Source organism: Schistocerca serialis, chromosome 2 (assembly GCF_023864345.2).
Source record: "Schistocerca serialis cubense isolate TAMUIC-IGC-003099 chromosome 2, iqSchSeri2.2, whole genome shotgun sequence".
Taxonomy (NCBI): domain Eukaryota; kingdom Metazoa; phylum Arthropoda; class Insecta; order Orthoptera; family Acrididae; genus Schistocerca; species Schistocerca serialis.
In genome coordinates, this window is record NC_064639.1 from 715,958,588 (window position 1) to 715,977,087 (window position 18,500).

At 41.0% G+C, this 18,500-nt stretch overlaps 1 protein-coding gene across 2 annotated transcripts in view; it reads left to right on the forward strand.

Moving 5' to 3' along the window:
- LOC126457901 (ATP-binding cassette sub-family C member 4-like) overlaps window positions 1–18,500 on the forward strand; it is a 303,077-nt gene that overhangs the window by 230,836 nt on the left and 53,741 nt on the right. For both annotated transcript variants that reach the window (XM_050094576.1, XM_050094577.1), the window contains 2 exons: window positions 13,949–14,105; window positions 14,650–14,788. In XM_050094576.1, the coding sequence (XP_049950533.1) occupies window positions 13,949–14,105; window positions 14,650–14,788 (296 nt within the window). The remainder of the gene's footprint in view (window positions 1–13,948; window positions 14,106–14,649; window positions 14,789–18,500) is intronic.

Here is an 18,500-nt window from a genome sequence, read left to right on the forward strand (position 1 = left end):
ACTAGGACGGTAAATAGAAAAACAGGAGAAGAATCTAGAGGTGTATTACTTGTAAATAATTAAGGATTGTTTCTTCCGCATCCAAGCTTTTAACTGACAAATTAAGCACAAGGAAAAAAAAGTGTTTCCTATCCTAAATCATCCCAAGTTCCTTCCCCGCAATAAGAGTGTCATTTTACGTATTAGAATGGACCACATATCGGTAATTACGACTGAAATTGCATTTTTCTTTGAATTCTACTTTTCTGCAAGCACCACTTAGGTCCCTAACTGCAAATAATTGTTGAAAGAGGAACTTCGAAACTTAAAAATACCACGACAAGCAGTTTATACACAAAGTAATGCTATTTGGGATTTTATGTATCTGCTGGATCACTGCTATAGTCGTCGAGCTTCAGATGTCACCGTATTCTGACAAAAAAGAATAATAATAATAATAACAATGCTTTCGTTATGTTGCTACATAAGTCAGTGATCGACAGAAGTGGAAATTCAAGGAATCGAGAACTCTGTCCTCGAGAACCAAAGGGATACATCTTACATTCAAGAACCGAGAAAGCGAATGAGATCTCGATTGCTGCTAAGGGCACCATAAGCTTCAGCCAAGCAGTCGGCTGTACTTGCGAAGTAGTTTTATGTAAATGAAGTAAACCCTGTACTGTTTTAGATTGCACTTTACTCTCCGCATGAGAAGACATATTTTTGGCTTATACTGTTTTCCTTGTAATGCAATCTTTCGGCATAAGTTGTTCCAAAATAATTTATCCTCTTGTGGTTTCGTAATAAGGTCTGAAAATTAGTGGGGCAGTTTTGCAAAATGCCGTGAGTTTATCTTAATGCAAATATAAAGTTTTAATAATCCTATGTTATTTTTAAATACATTTCGAAGTTTGACGTACTATTTTGTATAACACGTGAACAAGTGAAAGCTGTTGTCCGAATTCCCCGTAGTCAGAGGCAGCTGGAAATAAATGGAGACGAGTACACATTCGAGAACTGAGAATTACCACGAGCAGAAGTAAAAACCGTTATCGTTCTGATCTCGTGTACTGGCGATGCAAGCTGACCCGGAACGTGAACCAAGGGGTCTAGCTCTTGGATGTAGTGGTCGAATACGTCAGTTCTCTAGAACACCGACAACATGGAATCGAGAAATTCTCTGTTCTCGGAGTTCCCAGCACCACATCGAGCTCTACCAGCTCAAGAGGTTATGCAATTGCGCGGCAGTTACCAGAGGGTGGTTTAATTCTCGGAATATCAGCACTGCAGACGTGGTTCAGCAGGTACAGAATTATTGTTCACATAATATCTTGGGAAATCTCGGACAATGGCAATATGGGGGCCGTAAAAGCCACGACGGCGTTTAAGACCGACGCCTCGTCGATAATTGACTCGGAAGGAAACAAAACTTGAGTTGCGCGCAGCGCAATTGGAAAAGGGTAATTGCAGGCATTGTGACGTAACACGGTGTTTGCCGTTCCCAAGGTGAAGCCAATTATCACTGTGTAGCAGATCGGACGCCGAAGTTTCGTCACCCACGTCGTCAGCAAAAAAATAGCCACTGGCCGGCGACGTTGTAATTTGGCGGACGTCACACTTCACTAGGAGACCTCTCTTGGCTCTCTTTTTATCTGTAATGGATACTTTACAAACCTACACGATAGGCGACAAGAAAATACGCATATAACATTAATTTTATTCAAACGGTTTTTATCTGTCATTTGCAGATACGAGTAACGCTAGTCATATGGTGTGCACTCGTATTTTTATTTTCGTACATTTGAAACTACATGTCATATACCTTCCAGCTGATAGCGTTTAATTCGCTTCTAGATATGGTGCGATGTAAATTTTGTATGATACGTTACAATCAGATATTTGCCTCCTACGAAGAGTCCATATCGGCATGTCTTGTGAATCTACAGCTTGCTAATGATTATGACGCTGAAGACAGAATGTTTGAGACATTCAGCCAAATCGTACGATTGTCTATGGTGAATACGACACTATGCACACAGCTGGAATTTGACCCAGGACAAATGTTCTCGATTCAGAGTTCAAGAAATTTACAGTACCCATATCCTCCAAATATGCTCCAAATACTATTGGCAAGAATTTTTGGTTGACGGCATTCGAACCAGCTACCTATGGAAAAAAGAAACAAATGTTAGTTACACATTCATTCGCCACAGAGAGCCTTAGACAGAAGGAGTTGGTTCGGATTAGACAATGATGGACGCGGAGTCGATCCATCTTGGTTGAAAGTATCGCCTAAGAGATTTAGGAGAAAACCAAAGATATTCTCACCTGGAAGAATCGGACGGAAATTTGAACTGTAATATGCCATCTTAGTGAAAACAGCTGCGATAGAGATCTTGCGTAAATCCCTCTGTCGCCGCTCTGTGAGCTTATGTTTTTCTGTCTAAAATAAAACGCTATTTTGAAGGGGAGGAGCATCTTCTTCAGTACGTGTTAATGCGGGAAAATGATGCAGTGATGCACACCGAATGAGCAAAGGAAGATATATTAGTATGTCTGGTTCAAAGGAATCATCCTAGCAGTTGCCCTAACGATGGAAAATTTGAATCTACACGGCAGGACGGGGATTTATTATCAATACAATGCATCAGTTATTGAAGACTGGCATATTTCTAAGGCTTTATGCATTACGCACATTTCATTTCATTTTGTGACAGAGAATAAGCAAAAGAAAAACTCGCCATACTTCGTAAGGCAAAAGTACAGAATTGCCCTTTAGACAGTAAAAAGTTTCGTAATGTACGTATTCAAATACCAATGTGATGGGAATTACAGTTTTGCTGTGGTAAGATATAGTGTTATTGGTGCAGATCCTATTTACATGTCACATAACCCGCAATATATAACATATTTACTGTCATGTAGTATGTAACGGAATTCTTCTTCTCCTTTCGTAACAGTCCTGATAAGGACCACATTCAGCCTGCTAAGTTAGTTTTACACTTTCTACAACACTCCTTCACCTGCTCGAAGAGATTTCGGGATTGCAGCCGGTCGTCGTAAACTTTACTCCACGATATTTCAACTGGACACCTGCTAGTTATCTTCAGGTGAGCCACAGAAGACTTCGATAGCTCACCTGAACATGACTCGCAGGTGTCTAGTTGAAATTTTAAATTTCACTCCTTCGCCTATTTATTTTTTCTTTCCTTTCTTTTTCTTTCCTGTCTTTTTGAAGCTGCTATGTCTTAGGAAAACGTTTCACTTCTTAAATATGTCACTACAGAGTGTAAACAGCAACTGTTGACAACGTGTCGCAGTGTAGTAATGTTAATTTGAGACGAAGAAATTGATGTAAAATACTTGCGGTCTATGAAGCTATGAAACAACCCCAAATTGGCCTACAAAAGATTCTGTGCATGAGCACCCCGCGATATTTTGAATACCCTCCTGCCCTCTTAAGACACGTTCTTAATCGGTCAGATTTTAGAATTTTTTGAATTTCGTTAACATTAGCAATTTAAATTTTCCATGAGGGTAATGAGAGAAAAATGACTTTTGTAAACGTTCAGAAAAACTAATTTCCTTCTAAACTTATAGTTTACAAGCACTGTAGTCTCGCAGTAAGATAGGTAGGAAAACAAAACGATTTGATTGTTAATTTTACACTGTTAAAATTCATAAAATTTTCTGGTAAAATTTATGCAAGAAAGTGAATTTTACAATTTGTAACATTAAGAACAAGCTATGTTTTACATATAAGGAGAACTTTAACGATAATAAATAAATTAGCTTCAAACAGTAAATGAGGCTCTCGTGATTAAATTTTTTATTTCAAAATAACAACAAACCTGTTTCTTACGCTGGTGAAACTTTCCTCCCCGTGTGTTGAAACTGAGACGATTTTATCAAATGGAATATGACGATTTTCAGTGCACTCAGTTATTGCAGTTGCTGTATCCTTTCCTGGTATTTATACCATAAATGGTAATCATTCTTAAAGTTCTTCTTTGGGCCCTGAGATGAAATAAATCGTACAAAAGACTTCCGCTGTATCCTTTTTGTCACTATATTCGTCAACTACTATTGTTAAATCTGAAATCAATTCAGGATCTTCGACTTGCTGGCTGATTATGTTTGAAAACATTCTGACTGTTGTATCTCCACTGTTTTAGTAGACGATAGTAACTTTTTAATTTTTTAGACTATCTGATTTGTTCTTAAATTCCTGAAATAGCTCTTCCGATGCATTTACAAAACAGCTTCTTAAGCGTCTGTATATGGTCTTCCTCTCTTCGTAACCTCAGAGAATAAACACAAAACTTCCAATATTAACATGACCGGAAGATTGTGTCCAGTAATTAAATGCATAACTTGATTTTTCTTGACTCTTCTGGAATTCTTCAACTGGTTTCTTTCTTGCATCACCGACAGTTTCTTAGTTGTAAAGTGTCCCAATTTCTTTTCTTGTTATGAGTCACTTTTCCATGAAAAATATGAAATGTCGGAAGGCCAGTCAAGTTTTGAATAACGCGAAAGTCTCGCTCCACTCAACTTTAAATTCATAGTTCCCGTGTTCCCTTTTTATTTGCTTATTCTCTGTAACCAAGTCAAACAATGCACCCAAAAATGTTTCATTTTATAATGATAAAGCTACCAACACAAAACAAATACAATTCTTAAATACTTGACAAAATTTGCAGCTGGTTGGTAAAATACAGGAACTTTACGATTCGAGTAGGCACTTTCGCGCCTGCGGGAGATTTGCGGACGCAACCAGCACTAACCACACCACAAGGAGAATGTTGTCTTTCTGGTTCACTCAGTTCATGCATGTATCGCACGCGCCTCCCCCGCGCATACAGACTGGTTGAAAATACTTAACCCCTAAATGAGCAGAAGTGGTTAGGGAACACTGCGTCACGAAGTTTCAATCTGAGTGTGCGTGCGCTTCGGCATGTGGTATCTTGCGGTAGAGCCACACTCAAGGGGCCAAAGAGCCGCATGTACTTCGCCAGCCGTTGTTTGCCGAACATTGCTCCAGACAAATACTTTCAGAAATGGTTCCCGATACTTAAATTCATATTCTATGTTAACAAATTTCTCTTCCTCAGAAATACTTTGGTTGCTCTTAACAAATTTCTCTTCTTCAGAAATGCTTTTCTTGCTATATACAGACTGAGTTTTATATCCTCTCAGCATTGGTTATCATCAGTTATTTTTCTCCTCAAATAGCATTTACTACTTTCAGTGTTTCATTTTCTAATCCTTTAGCATCACTTGATTTAATTCGATTAGATTCCATTACTCTTGGTTTACCTTCGTTGGTGTTCGTTTTATAATCTCTTTTAAAGACACTCTCAATTCCGATGAACTGGTTTTGTAAGCACTTTGACGAAAGGAGAAAATATGAAACAAATGAAGCAGGTGAAAGGGAATACAGACGTTTAAAAATGATATCGTGTTGTCTTCCGACTTCTTGTTCATTAACGCCAATTTCTTTTTTGTATCGTGGACTTCCCTAAGCCAATTTCTCTTGTCAGTCTACTGTGCAGTTTTCCTAATTTCGTCTGTAATTTTTTGTGCAGTGGTGTATAATATAATCTTTGTTAGTATCGAATTTATAGTTGACTAATGTTTTTTCCATAACTGTTGCCTAATATCTTTCTCAGAGCACGCCCGTATCGCTAGTGGCGGAGTTGTCGATTTACAGCATCTGTACACCATGTAGTTGGCTGCTGAATAGCCGGGTCTCATAGCTTCATTTCTAACCTTGGAAGTTACTTCGATATCTTCCTAGCAAACTATTCTAAATATAACAAAGCATGCTAGCGGAAAGGAATTAATGAGGACTTTTTTTTAGCGATATGCGCAGAGGCATATCTTCTGTTCTGTTCGGTTGTTTTGTTGAATCATATGCCGTGTCGTGATCCATTCACATTTTCGCACAATTATAAATTTCGTTTTCGCGTGTAATATAAATTAAACATAAGGGCCGCGCACGGAGATGGCAGATGTTACGTTCCCACGAGGCCAGCGCTGGCGCCTGTCGGTGAAACGCCGCGCCGGAGAAATCTGGCGCCGCAGCCGCCGCTGGCGGCGCCACCGGCGCAGTTACGAATGGCCGCCCTGCCAAACGCGAGTGTTCGTTGATCGCCAGCTCTGGGGGCCACTTTCGCTCTCCACTTAAGGGGAGAAGAGACCCATTTCCCACTACTGCTAAACCAATGTCGAGTTTGGTAGTGAAACCTCGGATACCGGAAACACTCTGTGTTCGTGCTCGCCACCATGAGATGTTTTGCATTCCTCTCGGAGAGTGAAGGTGGTATTTTTAACTATCATTGAATCGCTAAAGGTTTTAACTCGTACACATGATAAATGTACATTGTATATTAGGAAGCTGAAACACTGAACGAGATTCCCAACTGAAAAAAGAGGATCGATAGAAAGTGGTATCATAATTATGGAGGATACACTGTTATAAATATAACCCAAATTGCAACAGAAGCTAGTAATTAAAAAGAAAACTATTTACTGATCTGTGATACACGTCGAGCTCTGTGTGTGTATCACCCGGAACAGCACACACTTAGAATTCTTTGGAATTCTTGGCAAAACCAACCAATCTATGTATGACGTATTTCCTGTTGGTTTTTGTCACAGGATCTTCTGCCAACGTTTGTTCAACGTTCGTCCTGACGTTTCGTTGTCCCATAGTGCTCAGAGCCATTTGAACCATTCGCAAAAATCGCAGAGTGACTGTTGTACGCATTGCTTAGCAGATGAGTAATTGTGATGAGGACAAACCTCCTCGCCTCACCGGAAGAAATTCAGATCTGCGCCATCAGCAGGGAAGATCATGGTCACTGTTTTCTTCGACTACGAAGGAATCTATACACAAGAGTTTTCGTAAACGACACAACTATTAATACCGATTAGAACTGTGCAGCACTAATATCGCCGCGAACACCATAAGGAACAAGAACCGCGAAAATTAAGCAAAGGCATTGTTGTCCTGCACGATAAGGCAACATCCCACAAGGCGTGCATAGCTCAAGCTTTAGTTCAACGCTTTCGAAGGGACATGTGGAAGCTTCCGCCATGCAGTCCAGGTCTTGCACCATGCGGTTTCCCTTCTTCGGTAAGCTGGAAGAATATCTAAGGAGAAGGATATTTTTTCAATGATGAGCACGTTCACACAGCAGTCCATGAATGGCTCCGTGACGAAGCAGCGGATTTCTTCGTCTGATCATTCGTGACAGTGGCTAGATTGTATTGTGAGAAAATTGGACTGCGTAAAAATTGGGTCTTTGTACGGGCGCTGATGACCGCGTAGTTAAGCGCCCCACAAATCAAATATCATCATCATCTACCGTTCAGGAACTGAATATTTGGTAAGAGATTCGGACCGTTTTTAAAGATTTTATAGCGGTTGAAAAATCACTTTAAAGTGTATTGAAGCAATCAATTATAATTACTTGGCCTCCGTGATAATGAGTATCTTACTTGTCTAAAGTCCCGTCAGCAAGTCGTGACATTGCAATCGTGATGTTTTTGCAAGTACTTCCATCAAAGCATGTAATGCAAACTGCATGGTACGATAAAATAACCATTTACGAGCGCTTCCTGAAAAGTAATGTTTCCGAGTTTTTTATCCTGTTATCAATATCGGCTGAGATATGAAATGCCTTGCATATTACTCGCTCGACTTTCCCGCTTCGCTGACGCAAGTTACTACCATCTGGGGTCAGAGGACTCCGAATTGTAGCATGTAACATGGCGGTGTGTAACATAACTATGTTGGTGCCTCAGAAACAGTATGCTGTAATCGAGTTTCTAACCGCAGAAAACGTACCTCCAATTGAAATCCATAGAAGAATGAAAACTGTGTACGGTAATGTTTGTGTCCACATCAGTAATGTGTAACGTTGGATTGTTTGCGCTCGTAATTAAGGAAACTGTCGTGCTAACCTCAACGTGTGGGACATACGATTTTCATCTGTTTCCAAAACTTAAAGAACACCTTCGAGGATTTGACTTTTGATAGCGATGAAACGGTGCAAGCTAGATGTAAGGTTGTGACTCCGCCAACCAAGTGAAGCATTCTACAGTGATGGTATCAAGAAATTGGCATCTCGTTGAGAGTAATGTGTTCGTCGTCAGCGTGACTATGTTGAGATGATGATTATAACGTTTGATTTATGGGGCGCTCAACTGCGCGGTCATCAGCGCCCGTACAAAGGCCCAATTTTTTACGCAGTCCAATCTAGCCACTATCACGAATGATGATGATGAAGATGATGATGAAATGATAAAGATAACACGAACACCCAGTCCTCGGGCAGAGAAAATACCCAACCCGGCCGGAAATCGAACCCAGGACCCCGTGGTCCAGAGGCAGCGACGCTAGCCACTAGACCACGAGCTGCGGACTGACTATGTTGAGAAATATATATTAGATACGAAGGATAAAGATTTAGAACGTTTTCACATAAAAAGATTCTGAGGCATTAGATTTTATCATGCTTTCTTAGGTTAAACAGGAAAAATTCTTAAGCAGATGAAAACTTGGGCTGATGCAACGAGTGGAAAAATAGTAATGGTCAAAACTGTTGTAAATTGATGGATGCAAAAAGAGACATGTGTAGCGCAGTGACTAACAGCTCACTCGAAAAATCGGAGGTCCTGGGTTCAATACCCGTTCGCTTCGATATGTTTTTATTTACACTTAATATTCATCTCCGCCAAACGCTTATGCAAGCAGTGTCAGGCGACACCGCTTCTCATAAACCGTGCCTCTTGAGGGGCTACGTGAAGTCGTTCCCCAGTCGGTGGAAGACAGGCATTTAACGCTTAGATCACATCCTGTACAGTGGTTAGACACTGGACTCGCATTCGGGAGGACGACGGTTCAAATCCCGCGTCCGGCCATCCTGATTTAGGTTTTCCGTGATTTCCCTAAATCACTCCAGGCAAATGCCGGGATGGTTCCTCTGAAAGGGCACGGCCGACTTCCTTCCCCATCCTTCCCTAATCCGATGAGACCGATGACCACGCTGTCTGGTCTCCTTCCCCAAAACCAACCAACCAACCACATCCTGTACAGCACCGTGGTAAACGTAAACCTACTAATGCTAGTGTGGTTGACCGTTTTACGTTAAGTCGTAAACATGGTACACACAAGCCATATTCGGTACCTTTGCCCATTCACTTTTAAGAGGTACTCTTAAAACACCATTTACATACAAATTATTTACAACATAAATTTGTCACTGTGAACAACATTCACAAGCTTAGATGACAGTTTTCCAAATTAATGCACACCGTTTATACGACAGGGGCATGTGGTTCAAATTGATATGAAGTAGACCCTAGACGGATATTTTCTGTAGTGAAATGACTGATACAATCATATTAAAATTATTAGACTATAGCATGGTTTCTTAAATAGCTGGAATATCCTATTTTGCTGATTTTGACGATATTTTTTAGTTTTGTTAACATTCCTCTTTACAGCTGCTCATTGGTCAATTCGTTGTTTAGTACGTGACCACACATAAGTCATAGCAGTTTGCCAGCAACTTGTGAAGCGCCTACTCTGATATGAGGAGATGATGATTGAATGTTTGTTAGACAGAGCGGAAATATAAATTACGTCGCCATCAACGCCAGGTACCCCAATGGATAATAAACACTAATTCCAGACAGTTAAAAACTTTAATATTTGAAAACTAGTTCTTGGTAACTATACAATTAAAATGAGTTTCTTACCCATCACGTTCATACTGTCATTGACGGCTTTTCTAATGTGAAGTAATGGGTAGGAAAGAGTGTTGCACCTTGAGGACAGTGTACCTGGGAGCACATGATGTTTCCGGTAGTTGTTTCAGTCTAGTGATCGAATTTAGTGTCACAAGAAGGAATACGCACTGGAGACCGTTTCTATCGTTTCTGTGTTGTGTGATGTGAGGTTGTGTTTTAAGCAGTCTTTGTAAATATTATGAGTTCTACATATGCAAGTGATGTATGATATATTGTAGCTATTTAGAAGATATTATTAATTCTTCAGATACAGACTTTTACGGTGGGTAAAGTCTTGTATCGTATTAGGACTAGTTGTATGAAGTGTGAACGGTTAAGCCATACTTCGTCCGTCTTGCACTATCTTGTACCTTGAAACGGAAGTACCTCTTCTACCAAGGAACACATGACGTTTGCAAATGAAGTGAGTTTCTTTAATGTCATAACGATTTTACCTATCTGGAAAGTGGAAATAAATTTCTGTCAGTTTCTAACAGCTTCTATTTCCGAATGTATTTAATTTGTAACCGGTTCTTGATAATACTTGCTTACACTCACTGATTATTGGGATGTGGTAGATTAATAACGTAGCAGACAGACGATTAAATACAATATTGACAAGATTTTCTCGATTGCAACACTTTCAGATTTCAGTAAAATATTTGTTGCTTGGAACATGACTGTGTTGTACCTTGGAACGTTTTTTTACATTTCGAAAAACCTTACCTTTCCGGGGAAATATTTGTAATTTCAAAGAAAGGCTGCAGAACACTAAAGGTGAATACTATAGTAAAAAAAATGGGATGAAAACATATTAAGCTTCTATTACAGGGATGACTACAGGCAATAATCTGAGAAGTGTTCCATGATACAACACTATCCCCTACATGTTTTAAACATATCTTCACCCAGTAATCAGTGTTGACAGTGATGGAAAATAGCCGTTAAATTTGTTGAAAGTCAAGAAAAGCATTCAAACCTTTTTTTCTGCAACAAATTGTAAAGAACACAACACCCGTTTCTGTGTGGAGCGTGATATTATGAAAATGAGCTTTCGCCACAAGTAAGCTACACGGCACAGTAGCTCATCATGCATAACGGTGACACATCGGTATAAAAAATCATTTAAAACTAGAGCCTCGTCTTCAAGCAAGTGAGGCCCTTAGTCAGAAATCGAGAAGTTACCCTGCATAGCCAAAAGAAATCCAGCTATAAGTAATATCCTGGCAAGCAGTAAACCTTACGCGAATCGTGTTGACTAATTATAGGCAGATGTGAAGCGACATATGAGAAAACTTCCTAACGTTAAGAACAATTGCAACGGCGTTTATTCCCGGAAAATTAGAAAATCATTGCAAACATCGTCCAACAGAATAAAACTGCTAAAAAACGAATAAATGATGGAATGCAAAGTATCAGTTGCATCTTCCTGTACACAAGTTTGTAATAAATTTACCTGTTCGATAGCAACGGAGGCATATTTAGCCAAACAATTTTACGATCTCTGCACTTTGTGAACACCACAGGTATGGAAATAATTTTTCGTCAAGATGTTTTCGAATCACAGTCACTTGTTCAAAAGAAATGCAGTTGCGAAAAAACAGACCTGAAAGTTGATAATAAAATGTCTGGTATTCCCTGGAAAAGTGCCTCTTAGGACTTCTTAAATAAAACCCAAAAAGACTTTTTCATAAATACATAATGCACTATAGAGATGAAATACACGCTTAAAAAAAGGAAAATTCGAAGTCCAAGATGTATTCACAAAGAGACTGAGCAATATTTTTCATAAAGTAAGGGTCTCAAACTTCTGCCGCTGCTCCACTACTTATTCGTTCACGTTCCGTTTGTACAACAGCTTGTAGTGTAGCAATTCGCTTTCAGACATACACTGTACGTAAGTTTTTCGTTTATTTCGTTACGCCAGACAACCGTCAGCACGACATGGCATCATCATAACACAAGCGGGTGAGAGTCATTAGGGTATACACTTTAAAAATGCGGCTCTTTTGAATGTTTCGTTAAAACCGTCAGCTTTCTAATGGTAGGTCTAGCCACTTAAAATCTATAACAAGCTCGGTCGCGCACAATATCAGTGCTTGACAATAGTTCCTGCTTTCACGGGGTCAAAATAAACAAAAAATTACCTCCGATATGAATCATTTTGTGGCGCCCTGGCAAATTCCATTTCCAGGCGGAACTGTGTTTACTACAGTGGACACTCCCTTCTTCGTGTTCTTACATAACGTAAATTTTTGTGTGTGAGAATAATACAACCAGAACGGTGATGTTACAGGACAGCAACGAGCTTTAACACGTAACCTGCAGAACAGTACCCACAACCGATATAGCAAAGGTTACTCTTGCCAGAAGAACCGCACTGCGTGGTACAGTGTGTAATATGTGCGGAGAAAAACGCACTCAAAGTGTCAATTATGGAGGGTGTCAACAATATCTGCCAAGTTCGTAATTGAATGCCAGTGCCAGAAGAAAGTGAAACACCCTTTTGGTTGGCTGCAGGAAGAAACTTTCACGAAGAAGGAATCCGACTCGTTCTCTTCAATCTCAATATGCTCTGTGAGTGCCTGATTGTTAATTCAGCTCCTCACAGACGTTTCAGTCACGTGTCGCCTACGTCCGTAATTAGTCGGATGAGTTTTAAGATTAATGAATTTCAGGATCTGTGACTAGTCAGCAGACGTCACTGGCGTCTGAGAGGAAGTCTTTCAGCAGTCACTGAACTCGTTCGTGAGCTGTTGTACCAGAAATAGTACTGCTCATGTACAACCATAGCAGTTACCGTTTGCATTAAACTGCAACGGTGTTATATCCGAAATTATGTACCCGGACGACGATGATTGAACCATGGAATATGAAGAAGATAGCACCATCAGACGACAAAGGCAATGTAACTTGTGTCTAGTAGACCAGATTTATTTTGCAATCTCAATAATATTTTCACTCTGGTGACGATTTCACAGGAAATGTAAGACGAAGTCAGAAGTCTGCATAATTTCATAAGTAGGTTTGTTGGTAATTTAGAAACCACTACATTCTGTTTACGTTAGAGTGTTATTTGGGAAACTGAAATTATTAACTGCGTGACTGACACGGATAAATGTTTTATTATGGTTTGAGAGTGTTAGTTACAGTTTTTCTCCCAGGAGCGAGCATATACAAGGTCCGTAATAATTAATGCAGCTGCTACCTCTCATTGTCATCGGATACAAATGGTTCAAATGGCTCTGAGCACTATGGGCCTTAACTGCTGAGGTCATCAGTCCCCTAGAACTTAGAACTACTTAAACCTAACTAACCTAAGGACATCACACACATCCATGCCCGAGGCAGGATTCGAACCTGCGACCGTAGCGGTCGCGCGGTTCCAGACTGTAGCTCCTAGAACCGCTCGGCCACTTCGGCCGGCTCATCGGATACAGCACAAATGTGAAACACAGTAATGTATTATGACTGCTTTTCCAGCTGACATATTCAGTGTCAATTCATGAACACAAAAAGAGTACAGAAATAATTTTCATTATAGTATTATTCTTTTGAGTAGATTTGAACAGCATAAAATCTATGACGACATTTGATCGAATGTCATTATTAACATACACTGCAATGCAACGACTATGGTCTAAATTAGTTGAATAAAATTAAAAAGTGGGAGTTAGATCGTCTGAAACTTTCCATGGCGGAGGGAAACCACGACGAAAAATGTTAGTGACACGTAAATACTTCTTAAGGCAAAATTTAAGCGACTTTTGTCCTAGAATTAAGACGCATCATCCAGAAATTAACATTTAGTGTAATGTCCCCTAGAACTTAGAACTACTTAAACCTAACTAACCTAAGGAGATCACACACATCCATGCCCGAGGCAGGATTCGAACCTGCGACCGTAGCAGTCGCGCGGCTCTGGACTGAGCGCCTAGAACCGCTAGACCACCGCGGCCGGCTAGGACGGAAACATATGTGAATAACAGAAGTGTTATTTACACTCGAATGTACCATGACTAGCACAATCCAATCACAACACTTGTGACAAAACGATCTGTTCCATATATTTAACCAACAAAGTGCCTTTAGATGAAATGTTCTGTCTTATATCTACGAGATCTTAAGCATTTTGTCTGTCTTATCCCAATCTTCCTTTCTTTTCCAGGTTATTTGGGAAGAATAACTTCACGGCTACGGAAACAGATCGCTGTGCGAACGGATGAACGTATGAAACAGATGAACGAGATCGTGTCGGGCATACAAGTGATCAAGATGTATGCGTGGGAGAAGCCATTCGCCAAACTTGTCTCGTTAGCCAGAAGGTGAAAAGCCTCAAAACACACATTCTTTCTCTCAATGGATATTGTCAGTCCATTAATTTTTCTCGCTCGCTTTCGATGTAAAACTGACGTCTTCATAAGCCGTTTTTTAATAATCATTATTTTCTTATTTACGATTTCCTCCTGTATATTTTACGCAGAAGGTTTTAACAATTTGCATAATCTCTTATAATCTGTATTGAGCACTTCAATTAAAGACTCTGAATAAGACTTGCGATAATGGTGAATAAGACTTGCGATAATGGTTACAAATACCAGACTAGTCTGTAAAGATATTTTTATTTTTTTTTAGTTCACGAACATAAATCACAGCAATCACAACGGAAAAAAAATCTGTTCGTTGTTCCGAGAATAGTGGATGACTGTTACTACTGCACCTGTTTTTCTTCTTTACTTTCCTTCTTTTCCTGATTTTATTATTTTTTGCATTTATTAACCGAATCACTAAAATTATTTATTTATATTCATCTTTACATCATCTAGCCCTATTAAAATGACAACGTTTGAACCTTGCTCTCATTTGCAGGAGTGAAATAGACGTGGTGACGAAGACATCCTATGTGCGAGGCTACTACCTATCTTCACTGGTGTTCGTCGAAAGGTCGTCGCTTTTTGTCACCCTCATGGCCTACTCCCTGTTAGGAAACACGGTGTCCGCTGACAAGGTTTGTACTGCTGATACATAGCAATTCATGCGCGCGACACACACTCATACAGCCTTATCTTTCACCATTAACAGTCCAGAAAATATCCAAATCCATTCAGGACGGATGAATTACGATGTTTCGTCAAGAGGTGCTGATTGATCTCACGGAAATCCAAATATATTTTGATACGTTCAAGGAAAAACGACAAATTTATTTCATGTGAAGAGCGACATAATTCGAATAATACATATCTGTGTGGGCATTAGTAAAAAAATTATACCACTCTCTAAACAAGGCAGACTCCTTACAGGCACAGTAACTCTTCAAATACATAATGACAAGTAAATATCTCCGGTGCAATGTAGGAACTAAACAGCAGCAATATTTCAAAACATCAGCTGATTTATAAAATATACACCTACTTATTTTGCTGAATGTTGAGAGTAAAAGCTACAGCATAGTGTGTGTCAGAGAGTATGTGTCACGTGTCCCATACATGAGTATTGCCTGAGAGTGGTCGACACGGTTCGTGAGAACAGAATTAATTGGTTGGCCATGTGAGAGGGAGACTTGACCTGGCTACAATGTTAAATCCCTTATTACAGAAGGTAAGGATTGGAAAGTGATTTGAAATAACGTCAACTAGAAGTGTTTTGCAACGTCTAAAATGATTCAGAAAACAGTTCCAGCTCCGTCTCTACCTGGCTTGAAACAGTTGAACACACCAAAAAGGCCAAGAATTAGTGCACAGATAACCTTAATAAAGAGACGATAAGTGGCTAGTACCATTCCGTCTGCTTTAAAATGCGACTGTCAGTGTATCTAAGTCCAAACCCACTATATGACATACACAGTTCTGTAATGCCCTTGGACCACTCTGTTTTCATCGTTTTTTGGAAACATGAAGTCCATGAATGGCTGCAAATGATCTCCATGTAGCGGACCATAACCCTTTCCAGTCTATGATCGGTGCAGCTTAATCAGAGGACCCAGTCCATTTCATATAAACACAGCCCACACCATTATCGAACCACCACCCACTTGCGCAGCGCCTTGCTGACACGTGGGTCCATGGCTTCGGGAGGCTGCGCCACACTCGAACTCTACCACCAGCTTTTACCAACTGAAATCGGGACTCATCTGACCAAGCGACGGTTTTCCAGTCGTCTAGGGTATAATCGACATGGTCATGAGCCCAGGAGACGCGCTGCAGGCGACGTCGTGCTGTAGCAAAGGCACTCGCGCCAGTCGTCTGCCGCCACAGCCCATTCACTTCAAATTTCGCCGCACTGTCCTAATGGATACGTTGGTCACACATGTTGCGGTTATTGCACGCAGTGTTGCTTGCCTGTTAGCACTGATAAATCTACGCAAACGTCGTTGCTCTCGGTCATTAAGTGAGGCCTGGCCACTGCATTGTCCATGGCCTGAGATAATGACTGAAAATTGGTATTCTCGACACACTCTTGACACTGTGGATTTCGCAATACTGAATTCCGTGACTATTTCCGAAATGGAATGTCCTATGCACCTAGCTCCAATTATCCTTTCGCTTTCAAAGTCTGTTACTTCCTATCGTGGGGCCATAATCACGCCGAGCATCTTTTCACATATACCACCTGAGTACAAATGACAGCACAGCCAATGCACTTCCCCTTTATACCTTGTGTACCGATACTACCGCCATTTGTACATGCGCATATTGCTATCCCATGACTTTTCTCACCCCAGTGAAGTCAGAGAATTGAATACGAAAAACGGGGCCGGTGGAGGAAGGGGAGCGGGGGGGGGGGGGGGTGGGGGGGAGGGGGGGCATAGCTGAAGGAGGCAGCGAATAACACAGGTACAATGTGTGCCTTTCCCCATACACCGCACGACGCCTTCCGTAGTCAGATGGGAGTAGCTGAATCTCCGAGCCCGTCTAACGCTGTGACAGGGGCGTGTAAACAAAGCAGTATGGGCTCTCTGGGACTGGTCTAGGTTGGCCAGCAGGCGTGCAGATACGCCAGGGGACCTTGGACCGCACGCAGGCTGCCCGTGTGCCCACGCGCCTCATGGAGGACATCGGGCCAGGCTCGCATTTCTCGTCACCCGACCTCAGTGCTGACGCGTCACCAAGGCCAGGATACACTGGCTCACAGTCCTTCGGTGGTTTTTCACACAAGGATACTCTGGACCAGATCGCCGGGGTAGGGTTGTCGGTGCAGTTGTGCAAAGCCGCTGTACCCGGCTGGCATAGTGATTAACGCATCTGCCTACAACCGTTTGATCCAGGCTACTGCCCTGTAGCGTGATTTACCGGCCATATGAAACAAGGAAAATCAGTGCGAAAGCTACCACACGATCAACAGCTCATGCATTCAAACTGCTATCCAAGAATAACACGCAGAAGATGGAAAATGAAATGGAGGAGCTGTTAAATAGCAATCAGTTTGATTTTCGGAAAGGTAAAGGCACCATAGAGGCCGTTAACCTAACCTAACTGACGTTGCACAATGGAAGCAACACTAAGAAATATTAAGGGGCATCTATAGCATCTGGCGACCTAGAAAACGTACTCAACAGTGTAAAATCATGCAAGATGATCAAAATTCTGGAAAACAGATGTAAGGTGTAGGGAAAGACGGGTATATACAATATGTGCAAGAACCAAGAAGGAAATATAAGAATGGAAGGCCAAGAACGAAGAGCTCGTATCAAAAACTGTGTAAAGACAGACATGGTATATTTGTCCCTTACTGTTCAATCTATAGATCGGAGAAGCAACGACGGAAGCTTTAATTAGTGATATGTTATTAACTGACATTTAATTATAACAAATCCTACCAAGAACAACGCGTTTCTATGAATCTTCAATGTGCCGTTTACATTAAAACGGTGTACTTTCATGACACAAAATTTACAATATGAAAAACCAAATTTGAAAATTCTTTAACCACCAATGGGACGTTTCCCTCATTACAACAAATTGTATATTCGACAGATCCCCAATGTGCTGGTTCTTTGAAACAGAATGTATTCGCACGACGCAAGTTACACAGTACTATAAATTTCATCAAATATGGGCTTTAAATGACGATATCCACAGTGGTGTCTCCCTTGTGACATCGAGAAGGTTCTTACCTCATACGGCTCAACGTTTCGTTTAAGGTTGCTGACAATGTCTCCGCCGCCTTCTCCTCCTCCTCCTCCTCAACGTGAAATAGCAGTAAGGTACGTCCCAAAACTTGTACCGCCTCATGTCCAACACCTAACTCGTCCCGTGTGAGGACAGTGTGTGTGTGTGTGTTTTGAGGTTTTCGGGCGCTAAACAGCGCGGTCATCAGCGCCCAAACGCATAGAAACAGGAACACATGCGGAGAAGGGACGAAGACGGACAGCGAACAAGGAGAACGGTTAAAAGGTACAGGCCTGAGGCAGTTACAAATCCTCACATACAGAGGCAAAACAGGAGGAGAAGAAACGCACTAAAAAAGGAAAGGAAACACAAGGAAAAGAGAACAGAAATCGAAGTGAAACAAGTAGGTAATCGTGACTGGCGGACCTCTTACCTAAAGCCTGGGTGAACCAGTCACCCAGCAGCACATTAAAATCCTCTCGCTAAAATCCGAGGCAACAAATTGGACAGGACACAAAACCGTAAGACCTTAACCACAGTCGTTGCGTCGTCTTGCAAAATAGAGGGCAAATCCGGTGGCAAGGAAACCACCGCCCTCTGGTCAGAGAATAA